The sequence below is a fragment of the Gracilinanus agilis genome, chromosome 1 (genome assembly GCF_016433145.1).
Source record: "Gracilinanus agilis isolate LMUSP501 chromosome 1, AgileGrace, whole genome shotgun sequence".
In the NCBI taxonomy this organism is placed as follows: Eukaryota; Metazoa; Chordata; class Mammalia; order Didelphimorphia; family Didelphidae; genus Gracilinanus; species Gracilinanus agilis.
In genome coordinates this window covers 801,351,616-801,364,783 of record NC_058130.1, presented here as the reverse complement: position 1 = coordinate 801,364,783, position 13,168 = coordinate 801,351,616, and the positions used below count along the sequence as shown (strand labels likewise).

The 13,168-nt window shown below is 43.3% G+C and overlaps 1 protein-coding gene across 1 annotated transcript; it reads left to right on the top strand.

The window, feature by feature from the left end:
• The first annotated feature begins 412 nt into the window (after window positions 1-412).
• Window positions 413-985, top strand: LOC123232515 (GTPase NRas-like). The gene has a single exon (XM_044658968.1). The coding sequence runs from the start codon at window positions 413-415 to the stop codon at window positions 983-985; it is 573 nt and encodes a 190-aa protein (XP_044514903.1).
• The last annotated feature ends 12,183 nt before the right edge of the window (window positions 986-13,168 follow it).

The window sequence follows — 13,168 nt, the reverse complement described above, 5'->3', positions numbered from 1 at the left end:
CCCCGCGCCAAGAACTGGCCAGTCAATCAAGATTTAGGGATCTCTTTGTCTCAGATAGAGTAGACGGGGAGCCCCACCCCCACCCCCCCGAATGGGTAGCAAGAGCCTGTTTTTTTGGTCAGGATGCCCAAGGGCAGAGAGAACTGGCCACCCCCACCCCCACCCCCAGCCCAGGCCTTGCCGTCTTCCCTTGCCCGAGCTGGGGATGATGAGGTTGCGTGAATACAATTGGTTCTGACCTTCGGGTATCTGAAGGGCTGTGGCCGGAATCAGCCTTGTCCTGCTCAGCCCCGAGGTAGGGAAGCCATCTGGGTAGCTCCCGGGGGAGGGAGGGGAGGGGGGGCGCTGGGGTCCCTCCCGCTCTCATAGGCCCTTCCTTTGCCACAGGTGACCAGCCGGGTGCCGAGTCACAATGCTGTACAAATTGGTGGTGATGGGCAGCAGTCAGGTGGGCAAGACCGCGCTGACCGCCCAGCTGATCGGGAACTGCTTCATCCCCGACTACGACCCCACCATCGAAGACTCCTACCGCACCCAGCTGGTGGTGGACGGCGAGCCCTGCCAGCTGGACATCCTGGACACCACGGGCAACGAGGAGTACCATGCCCTCCGCCAGGAGTTCATGCGCCGCGGGCAGGGCTTCCTCTGCGTCTATGCCGTGGACGACGTCAAGTCCTTCGTGGACGTGAACATCTTCCGCGACCAGCTGCGCGGGATCAGAGACACCGACCGCGTCCCCCTGGTCCTGGTGGCCAACAAGACCGACAAGGCCGACTGCCTGGTGACCCGGGAGCTGGGCCAGGAGGCAGCCAAGAGCTTCAAGGTGCCCTTCGTGGAGACCTCGGCCAAGACCGGGTCCGGCGTGGAGCGCGCCTTTCAGGAGCTGGTGCGAGAGATTCGCCGCTTCAGCGTCCAGGAGCTCAAGCACTGCCGAGATGCTGAGCACGACCAGGGCTGCGGGTTCAAACCTTGCAAGGTCATGTGAGCCAGTGCCTGCGCCAGAATCTCCCCAGGAGCCCCTGGCTGGGTCTCCTCAGCATTTCTCCACCCAGGCTTTTCCGATTTCTATTTTTTGCTTTGAGAAGGGATGACTCCAGGTGACCGGCCCGGGGAAGATGCCCGCCCACCCCCCTCCCCAGCCTCTCTCTCTTGCCCATCCCTCACCATCCCCCTCAGCAGTCTCCTCTCCCCTCCCTCCTGTCTGGGCCGGGAAGGGGGGCCTTTTCTTTCTCCCACTTTCCCACTCCGATTCAAAGGCCGCCGTTTTTCTTGTTCTGAGATTGGTCAGGAATAAAGGTTGTTGGTTTGTTTATATAAGTGAGTGTGTGTTGCTGGTGATTTCGGGGGGGGGGGCTCTTCTGTTTGGGGTTGGAATAATGGGAGTGCTGTGTAGCCTGGTGGAGAGAAAGCTGGGCTTGAGAGTTACCTGGGCGTGGGTATTTTGGCTATGGGACCATGGGGCTCAGGATCCTCATCTGAAAGAGGTAGGGGTTTGGAGGAGAAGGATTTCAGGTCCCGTCCAGCTCTAGGATTTATTTCTGCGGTTAGATTGAAATCCTATGGACCCCTGGCTCCTGGAACCTCCGTTTCCTCATCTGTGAAATGGGAGTAATGACACCTGATTCATCCGGCTTTGGTCAGGCTAAGTAAGAAGTCCTTGGGGGACCTGGAAGCCTGGTAACAGGCATTACTGGTCCCTTTGTAAATGACTAAGGTCCTAGAGAATCAACTGAAAATCTAGTTGAAATAATGAATAACTTTAGTAAAGTTGCAGGATCCCAAATACATCCCCATCAATCACTGGCATTTCTATATACTATCAACAAAGTTCGGCAGCAAGAGAGGGAAATTCCCTTTAAAATAACTCTAGGGGGGGGGGGGGCAGCTGGGTAGCTCAGTGGAGTGAGAGTCAGGCCTAGAGACAGGAGGTCCTGGGTTCAAACCCGGCCTCAGCCACTTCCCAGCTGTGTGACCCTGGGCAAGTCACTTGACCCCCATTGCCCACCCTTACCAGTCTTCCACCTATGAGACAATACACCGAAGTACAAGGGTTTTTTAAAAAAAATAACTCTAGAGGGGGCAGCTGGGTGGCTCAGTGGATTGAGAGCCAGGCCTAGAGAAGGGAGGTCCTGGGTTCTAATCTGGCCTCAGACACTTCCCAGCTGTGAGCCTGGGCAAGTCGCTTGACCCCCATTGCCTAGCCCTTGCCACTCTTCTGTCCAAGACGGAAGGGAAGGGTTTTTAAAAAAATAACCCTAGACATTATAAAATACCTGGGAACCTTGTCAACACAAACCAGGAATTATAGGAACGCAATTACAAAACACTTCACGCAAATAAAGTCAGATCTAAACAACTGAAAAAATATTAATTGTTCATGGGTAGGCAGAGCTAATATAATTCTACCTAAACTAATTATTCAGTGCCATACCAATCAAACTACCAAATCACTGTTTTATAGAACTAGAAAACTATGACATCAAAATTAATATGGAAGAACAAAAGGTCAAGAATATCAAGGGAATTTAGGAAAGGAAAATGTGAAGGAAAGATACCTCACAGCACTAGACCTCAAACTATACTACTAGGCAGTAATCATCAAAACAATCTGGTACTGGCTAAGAAATAGAAGGCTACATCAATGAAGCAGATCAGATATATAATATACAGGGGTAAATGATCTTAGCAACCTAGTGTTGGAAAAACTCAGATCCCAGCTTTTGGAATAAGAACTCACTCTTTAATAAAAACTGCTGAGGCGGGGGGGGGGTGGGGGCAGCTGGGTAGCTCAGTGGATTGAGAGCCAGGCCTAGAGACAGGAGGTCCTAGGTTCAAATCTGGCCTCAGACACTTGCCAGCTGTGTGACCCTGGGAAAGTCACTTGACCCCCCCATTGCCTACCCTTAACACTGTTCTGCCTTGGAGCCAATACCCAGTACTGACTCCAAGACGGAAGGTAAGGGTTTAAAAAAAAAAAAAACTGCTGGGAAAATTGGAAAACAGTATAGCGGAGGCAAGGTGTAGGCCAATATCTCACACCCTATACCAAGGGAAGGCCAAAATAGATATATGATTTAGATATAAAAAATGATGGCATAACTAGATTAGGGTTAGGACTTTTTATTATTTTTATTTGTTTGGAGTTCAGTGACATTCCTTCTGAAATTTTTGGTTGACTGCAAACCTCTCTTCTGTTAATATTAACCTCACTTGACCAAAACCTTTCCCATAGGATGTCAAATTTTACCTGACAGTAAACATTTTTTATATAAGTAGCCAGAGGAAGAATCCCAACTGTCCCTGACTCTTTCATGTCATATAAATCTCCCCCCCCCTCAACTGCAGGAATGCGCTAAATCTAGTTTTACATAGATTTGCATACACTACTAAGATATTAGAAATCAGGAATTAGTCTGGCATTTAAGAGTCCAGTTTGTTTGTTTGTTTGTTTTTTCCTAAAACCCTTACCTTCCATCTTGGAGTCAATACTGTGTATTGGCTCCAAGGCAGAACAGTGGTAAGGATAGGCAATGGAGGTCAAGTGACTTGCCCAGGGTCACACAGCTGGGAAGTGTCTGAGGCCAGATTTGAACCTAGGACCTCCCGTCTCTAGGCCTGGCTATCAATCCACTGAGCTACCCAGCTGCTCCCAAAAGTCCAGTTTTGAAGATGATGACAGAAGGGGAAAGAGTGGGTCTGTTACAGGAGGTAAGAGCAGAAGTGGATTGGAATGTAGAGAGTGGACAATGTTAAGAGGAGAGGAAGCAGCATCTTATGGGATCACAGGAGGAAGGAATAGAAGAGGGTAAATAGGAGGTGGCAGCCACTGCTAATCTTTCAGGGGAGAGAAACTTCACAAGGAGATGCCTTCTTTTAGCCCTCACAAACCATGGATAGGTCCTTTATAATTTGGTACAGAAGCCAGTTGTTGGACAGGTTTTCTGTACTTTTAGGGCATCATTTTAATTTTTCAGGATCTGTGCAAGATACCAATAGATCATTTCATCAGGGTACTGGTGCCCAAGAGCCCATCTGATCTTATAGAAAGTTTCCAAGTCAATGCAGCCTTTTTGGGGCCAAGGATGTTCAGTATAAGGAGTTAATCCTGTCCGGGCATTTAACAAAGATGCTAAAACCAGGTTTTGGACAGAATGGGTTCTTTGAAAGGGATTTTTTTAAATCCTCACCTTCTGTCTTGGAGTCAGTACTGCGTATTGGCTCCAAGGCAGAAGAATGGTAAGGGCTAGGCAATGGGGTTAAGTGACTTACCCAGGGTCACACAGCTGGGAAGTGTCTGAGGCCAGATTTGAACCTAGGACCTCCTGTCTCTAGGCCTGGTTCTCAATCCACTGAGCTACCCAGCTGCCCAAAAGGGATTTTTTTGCAAGTAGGGTGAAGACAACCCCAAAGAGGTGTATCAAGAGGTGATGAACTGACTAAGTCCAAAGCTTGGAGTAGTAATAACTAGGAATAACCAGACCAACATTACCAGATCTTGAGGGATCCCAGAATACTCTCTGATTTCTTACAGTGGAATAGTGGTTCAGCTCAGGTTTTTATACTTAACCATAGGGACTCTACTGACATGAGAGATTTACATCAATATCAAATCAGACCAGGAATTTTGGTCAAAATAATAGCTACAATTGCCAATCAGATAGACCTCTTACTTATGCAACAAGCGGAAATGAGGTGAAAGGGCTGAGGGTTCAGACAAGCCTCCTCCTAGCCTAGGTATTCACTCAGAGAAAGGAGGCACGAAGCCCTCCCAGTAAGTCTTAAATTGTGAAACTCAAATAAAGAGTGCCATGCTCACCAGGCATCAATGTAATTGCCTGACTGATCACTCAAGAGCCCAATGGCTAGTGTCTGTGAGTATTAGACACAAGAGACAGACAGACCAAATATACAAAGCACTAATTTGTCTCTGATTTTTTTCTCGATAGGACTGCAAATTTAGAGGCCAGCAGACCTTCTGCTCAGAAATCTCCCTAGGCAGATTTTACCTTAAAGGCCAACATGGTCAGCAAAGTGCCAGCTCTGACAGGAACTACCAAAATGGAACCCTCCAAGGTCAAGAGAAGGGAGACATGGCTAGCCATCATAATCATATAAATAGAGAGCTGCAAGGGACTTTGGGGACCATCCCCAGGGCAGACTCTGGTTCCAGTCCATAGTATGGACTGTTACGTTGATTTGTTTTGGAACATCAACACCAGAAAATACAATTACAGGATTGTTTGATGCACTGTATGTAGGTGTGATAGTAAGTGTGATAATACTCATAGTAGGCGGAATAGTTTATCTTTCCTTCTCTCAAAAGAAACTGCCAGAGACGCTGGATGACACTAACTCAGAGAGAATTAGTAAGATAGAGAAGGAAATAGGAAATATAACAGAGAAGCTGGATGACACTAACTCACAGAGATTTAGTAAGATAGAGAAGGAAATGGGAAATATGAAAGAGGGCCAAGAGCAACTGCTGGCTTATATAAAAAACCATGCTAAGCATTTAAGAAGGAGGAAACAGTTTAAAAAGAAGTTCCAACAAAAGAGAGAATTATTCCTCAATAGTTCTGCCTTTGAGGATTCCTCCTATGAAAGCGCTCTTGACACACCCTCTCCTCAGCCCATCCCCTGTCCCCAACCCCTACTGCCCCCTCCTCAACCCGTCCCCTTCCCCCAACCTATCCCGCCCCCTCCCCAACCCATACCACTCCATCCCCAGCCTGTCCTGCTCCCACCTCCTCAACCTGTCCAACCCACCCCTCAGCCCCTCCTACAGACAATCAGAGCTGCTGCTATTGCTGCAGGACATACATTCCCTGCCATTCAGGAGAGCACAACACTATTTCCTTTACGAGAAGTACCTACTTTTAATACTGAAGGAGACCTGGTATCTGTAAGACACTTTACTCCCTTCAGCCCTGATGATTTAGCTGGATTGAAAAAGAATATGCCTAGTTTTGAAAAAGAACCAGTTTTAGTTTTAAAAACATTAGAAAATATATTTGATACTTATGACCCTACTTGGCAGGACGTTGAAAATGTTTTAGGAGCAATTCTGACACATGGTGAGAAAGAGAGGATCATTAATCGGGCCAATCGTAATAAAAGTAAAGACTCACCTAACTGGCCCCATTCAAATCCAAAATGGAATTACAACTCTCCAACAGATATTAAAAAATTACATGATGGCAGGCAAGCATTATTAACAGCTATAAAAGCTTGTGCTGACACAGGATACATGTGGGGCAAATTCGAAAGAACTAAACAGCGTGCCGATGAAACTCCGTCCCATTTTATGGACAGACTGATTGAGGTTGCAAGGCTATATATGGACTTTGACTTAACCGTAGAACGGGAAGTAAAACATGTACGTAGACAATTTGTAGAAAATTCCTGCAAAGTAGTCAAAGACTATTTTAAGACTCATTGCCCAAATTGGGATAAAATGGGCCTTGAGGAATTAAGGAAGACAGCATCTTATGTTTTTAGAAGCCAAGAAGAACAGGAGGATGATACTGACTCGATAGATGTTTTAAAAGCAGAAAACAAAATGCTAAAAGCAAAACTAAAAAATAAAGGAGAGGTTATAGCCCCTCTCCAAGAATCTAACAATCAGCCTGTTTTCTGTTATTTTTGTGAAAAAAAGGGCCATAAAATGAGGGATTGTAGGACTTTTTTAAGAGTATTCGGGAATAATACACAGCCAACAGATACCTATAGGAATAACAACAGAAACAGGAATAGCAATAATAATGATGATGATTCCAGGAATAGCAATTTTAGGCATGATAGAAATGCTAAAAATAAGCCTCGGGATGATGATAGCTCATACCAAATGACCCCACAACAGTATATCTCAAGTGGAGCTCGCCCCCGAACTAATCAGGGTGCTAATGCCCCTCAGGGGGGTGCCCATGGAGCCCAAGCATCTTTATGAAGGTGCGTGGGGGGAGGGACGGCTTTGGAATCAGAAAGGGAAACCTTTGACTTTCCCGATCAGGATGTTCTAATGCCTATTATCCCTGTACATTCCCCCCCAAATAGTAAGGAACCTTATGTAACCCTAAAAGTGGGTAATTCATGTTATGATTGTTTATTAGATTCTGGGGCTTCAAGATCAGTACTGGTGAGCAAACCAGATGTAAACTGTAATTCTATTGGCTCTATAAACGTAGTAGGGGTATCAGGAACATCTCAAAAGGTCCCAGAACTTTCTCCTCGTGTGGTAAGCCTTGGACCTTTATCAATAGAACACTCCTTTCTTTTAATGCCTGGATCCCCCACAAATTTGCTGGGAAGGGATCTATTATGTAAACTTAAAGCCACAATAATTTGCAATCCAGATGGTTCTATGTCACTGGAATTGCCAGAGGACTCTTTAAACCTACTCCCTGTACTTCTTTCAGAAGAGCAGGAAGTAAAAGAGCCTCCTACTTTTAAAATCCCAGATGATATCCCAGAGTCTCTATGGGCTACATCTTCTACTGATGTAGGCCTACTTAAATCAGCTGTACCTGTTCAGATTAGAACAAAAGGAGGACCAGCTCCCTCCATTCCTCAGTACCCCTTATCAAAAGAAGCCATTGAGGGAATTACCCCGGTGATAAATTCACTAATTGAGCAAGGAATAATAATCCCGTGCAAGTCAGAATATAATACACCTATTTTACCTGTCAAGGAGCCGAAATTAGGCCCAGATGGAAAACCCCAATATAGATTTGTTCAGGATCTAAGAGCTATAAACAATCATGTTATAAAGAGACACCAAGTGGTTTCAAACCCAAACACAATTATTTCTTCTATTCCCAGCACAGCCACTTACTTTACGGTCGTGGACCTGTGCTCAGCCTTTTTCTCAATTCCCATTCATGAGAATTCCAGACATATATTTGCCTTTACCTGGAATAATTCTCAGTGGTCCTGGGGGCGTCTTCCCCAGGGTTATTGCGAGAGCCCGTGTATTTTTGCACAGATTTTGAGCCAAGATACAGAAAATATAATATTTAAAAACAGTAAATTGATTAAATATGTAGATGACTTGCTCCTGGCTTCACCTGATGCTGAAACATGCAAAGAAGATAGTAAACATCTTCTTTTAGAGTTACATAAAAGAGGACATAAGATAGCAAAAGAAAAAGTGCAGTGGTGTCTCCCCAGAGTGGAATATTTGGGGTTCATCTTGACAGCTGGTGCACGACATATATCCCCTAAGCGCATTGAAAATATTCAAAAATTGAGCAATCCTACCACTAAAAAACACTTAAGGGCAATCCTAGGAGCAACAGGTTTCTGCAGACAATGGATCCCTTGCTATGGGGAAATTACTAAACCCCTTATAGCATTAACAAAAGATTCAGTCCCTGAACCACTTAAATTAGAGCCAGAACACAAGTTAGCTCTATCGAATTTAAAACAGGCTATTCTGTCTGCTCCTGCTCTAGGCATCCCAGATTATAACAAACCATTTACTTTATATGTACATGAGCGTAGAGGAGTAGCTTCAGGTGTTTTAACCCAAACTTTGGGACCATACCAGCGTCCAATTGCTTACTATTCAGCTCAGCTAGATCCTATAGCTGCAGGTGCACCACCATGCCTTAGAGGTGTAGCTGCCACAGCTCTGTTAGTGACAAAAACTGTTGATCTAGTATTGGGATGCCCATTAACAATTATGTGCCCACATGAAGTAGAAGCATTACTGCTAAGACATAGAACACAGGCATTTTCTGATCAGAGAATTACAAGGTATGAAATAACCTTGCTAAATAATGAAAATATTACTTTAAAACGTTGTACAACCCTTAACCCAGCCACCTTGCTTCCAGATTTACCAGTTTCAGAAGAACCTTTACATAATTGTGAAACACTAGTGTCCATGGCTGAAAAGCCTCGAGACGATCTCCTGGACACTCCTTTAGAGAATCCTGATCTAGTTTTATTTACTGATGGCTCTTCATTTATGAGGGATGGCATACGCTACACTGGAGCTGCTGTAGTTACAGAATTTAACACTGTATGGTCAGCTTCACTGCCCTCAAATCTAAGTGCTCAAGCCGCAGAACTCATGGCTCTAAAACATGCATGTATAATTGCCAAAGATAAAAAGGCTACAATTTATACGGATTCTCGATATGCATTTGGAATATGTCATGCAGTGGGTATGTTATGGCTCCAGAGAGGATTTTTAACCTCAGCTGGAAAATCTATAGCTAATGCAAAAATTATTAATGAAGTTCTTTCTGCTCTCCAGCTACCAAAAGCCCTAGCTGTAGTTCACTGCTCTGCTCATACAGGTGGAACTGACCCTGTCTCTAAGGGAAATAATCGGGCAGATATTGCTGCAAAGCTAGCAGCAATAGAAGGGCCTGAACTAATTTTAACATTAACAACCACTGATGACTTAAATTTATCACTTTCCTATGATGAGAAGGAAATAACAAAATGGAAGCAGAAATTTAAAGCCAAACAGATAAATGGAGTATGGGTGTCCTCTGAAGGAAAACCCCTGCTCCCTAGACACTTTTATCGCCAAATTTGCCAATCTATTCATAAAAATGGTCATTTTGGTACCCAGGGCATCGTGGACTCTGTTAAGAGAGTATGGATAGCTCCTGGCATAACCACTATAGCCTCTAAAGTGTGTGCAGCTTGCCCTACTTGCCAAGCATATAACCAACACGCTTTTCGTGGCAAGGCTTTTGGTGGGTGTCCATTAGCTTACACACCTTTTGAGCACCTACAAATTGATTTCATAACAATGCCAAAGGCTGGACAATATAAATTCTGTCTGGTCATAGTGGATCAACTGACCAGGTGGCCTGAAGCATTTCCTACTGCCCGAGCCACGTCAGCCTTTGTTGCCAAGGTGCTTTTAAAAGAAATTATTCCTCGTTTTGGTCTGCCTGCACGTATTGACTCGGACAGAGGGAGTCACTTTACTGATTCAGTTTTATCTGAAATATATTCATGCCTGGGGATAACTCCAAAATTCCATGTACCATATCACCCCCAGAGCTCAGGCCAAGTTGAACGGATGAACAGAGAACTTAAAACCATGATTGGCAAATTATGTACTGAGACACATCTAAAATGGCCTGAAATTCTCCCTCTAGCTCTATTTTATCTTAGAAGCAGACCTAGGGGAGATCTACACATCTCACCATATGAGATGCTTTTTGGACATCCTCCTATACAGGCTAAACCTTTTTCTCCTGCATATACATCACTATTAGGAGGAGATACTTCTATTGCTTCCTATATACAGGAATTGCAACACAGACTGCGTGAACTCCATGAATCTGGAACTGCAGTACAAGCAGGACCAATAGACTTTTCACTTCACGACCTGAATCCAGGAGACAAAGTGTATATAAAGAACTTCCAGCGCACTGGGGCAACCCAGCCTTCGTGGGATGGCCCGTTTGAAATTTTAATAACCACCCCAACAGCTATAAAGATCGGAGAAAAGGACTCTTGGATTCATTGCTCACATGTAAAGAGGGCATCTTCTATTGAACCTGATTGACTGTTTCCTGTTACCTGCATTGGAGATAACAGTTCATGGACTCATGGATGTTAATTTGGAATCATTGGTTTGTCTTGATTCTTTCCCTGATTTTATTTTAATTTTCTTATTGATTTACCTAATATCTTTAATTGAATATTTGATATTTTTTCTTTTTTCTCATTTCTTGTACTTGAGTACATATAATCACTTAATTTTTTCATTTTTTGCAATGCTATAATTTTAATGTATATATAATTGCTGTAATATTACTGCTTACTCACAAGGTGTAGACTCCAAGAACTTGCCATATATTGTTAAATGTTATGGGACTGTGATTAATGCTTCTATCTAATTCCAGGAGAAGGGAACACATGAGCCATTAATGGTGCTAAGGAAAGCACAAGGTCATGAAGACCGACCGACAAATCCAATGGGATTTCTGAGAACATCTGCACAGTGCCGAGGAGCACGAGGTTAAAGAGATCACACATATACAGGTGGGATTGAGGTACTCCCACGCCAACACTGAGGACTTGAACTCAGTGTAAGAATCGAAGCTGCGACGCTTAACATATGTTAAGACGTAGGACTCTCCGAACTACACTGCCAGTCAGGTACCGCAGGTTGGCTATTATTTGGCTCACCCATATACTCCTGAGAGTAAAGGGAATGACAGACGCTTCCCTTGCATTTAAAATCTGGTCCTTTTTTCTCTCTTATAGAATGGCAACTTCCTGTAGTCTTAGCTGCAAACGGGTAAGTGCAGTATTACTGCATTGTATCCTACAGACTAGTAGGATGGAAATTATAATTGATTAGACCCTAATACAAGGGCCTGTTATAATTTTATTTTGTTTTCTTCAAAAATTTTTTATGTACATAACTTTTGATATTTTGATTTTAATGTTTTTTTTCTCAAAAGCTTCAATTTTCTTCTATTTGATTTTTATATTTTTTTCTTTCTTTTTTCTTTTGAATTGACTCATACAACCCCATGATTCAACTGTATATATTGAGCTGATCTGGATATTTCTTTCTAAATACCCACGTCAGGGGGGATTGTATTTTTATAAAATCCAAGATTAATCGTATTTTTATTATATCCAAGATTAATTTTTGGTTTTGTTTGAGAAAATTCTCAGGGAAAGAAACTTGCTGATTCCTTAAATCCAGAGAATGAACTGTTTGCAGAGAGATGCCTGAAGAACCTACGTTTAATCAAGAGATCCAGAATGAACTTTGGGTTGCAATTGATTGAACTGATGGGGTTTTGTTGCATCAAGTGATCCAGAACGAACTTTGGGTACTAATGAATGGACTGATGGGTTTTTGAACAGTTACCTTAATTGTACATGTTATGCTGATTGGGGACTGCCCCCAATTGGTTTCTTGTCAACGCGCTTAGCAAAACATTGGTTTTGCTTTCTCTCTTTTCCATTTCCCTCTTATCTCTAACTATTGTAGTTAGAAGGACCTTTGTGGTAGAAGATGTTTGTGTAACATGATCACTTGGGGTGACTAGGCACCCAATGATCATCAGGGGGGATTGTGTAAATAGAAATTAGCTCTATCCCATTAATAGTCAAAAATCTACTCAACCCAGGCGTGCTAATGATGTCACTCCCACCTCCCTTAGTGGGGAGGGGAGACGAGTTACCCACACGTGACAATAAGTAACAAATCAAGAATAAGGGACTGCCCTTTGGGCAGTCCAAATCAATGTAGAAACTGCCATTTGTCCATTTGAATTAGAGGTGGACCACAGGAAGTGATGAAAGACACTATCTCTTTAAGTAAGTGAGTGAACTTCCTGTGGGGGAGTTGCCGTCTGGAACTGGAAGAAGAAGCATCTCCTGAGACCACAGACAGCTTATACTCTGTATTGTCACGTGGGTAAGTTAGGCTGGCTTCCTTGGCCTAGCTGGGCCAATTCTAAACTCTGCCTATCTGGCTGTTGGGCCTTGCGGCTTACAGCTTCATTTATTTAGACTTCTAACCTCCCTCTTCTCTTTATCCCTACTTACCTTCCTGATTGTAAATAAACTCTTCAACCCCATGCTGACTTGGGTCTGATTTAATTAAGGAATCAACCTGAATTGTTGATTCCTGGCGGCCACATAATTTTAATATATAGCTATAATAACTAAATTTTAATTCTTACAATAGGTATGATAACACTGGGTGCATGTAGACTAACTATTCCTATTATTTTATCATCTAGCTTCTCTGTAAGCATTATGTAATTCCCTTCGTGATTGCTTTCAACCTTATTTTTTGTTCCAGTATCTGAGAACAGTTGAACAAATTCAGCACTCTTTTTTTTCCCAGCACTCTTTTTTGCATTTATCCAAAGCACAAAAGATTTTGTTCTGTTCCCTACTCTTTGGGAGCAGCCATTTCTCTTAATACCCTTTTTCACTAAAATAAAATCCTTCAACTAAATACAATTTAAACAAAATGTTGGCATTTCCCATGTTTAAAAATATATTGCATACAGTATGTTGAGTCCATGATCCTTTTGTAAGGAAATGGGCAAGAAAGCCCGTACAATTCTCTTCCAATTTGCCACCTTATACAGATGTTGGCGTTTTCGTGATATTCTACTTAAAATTCCCAACACAGGTGGTAGTGCATTCTCATTGTATCTTGGAA

Coding starts and splice junctions, on each gene's coding strand:
- LOC123232515 (XM_044658968.1), top strand. CDS start 413: ATGCTGTACAAATTGGTGGTGATGGGCAGCAGTCAGGTGGGCAAGACC.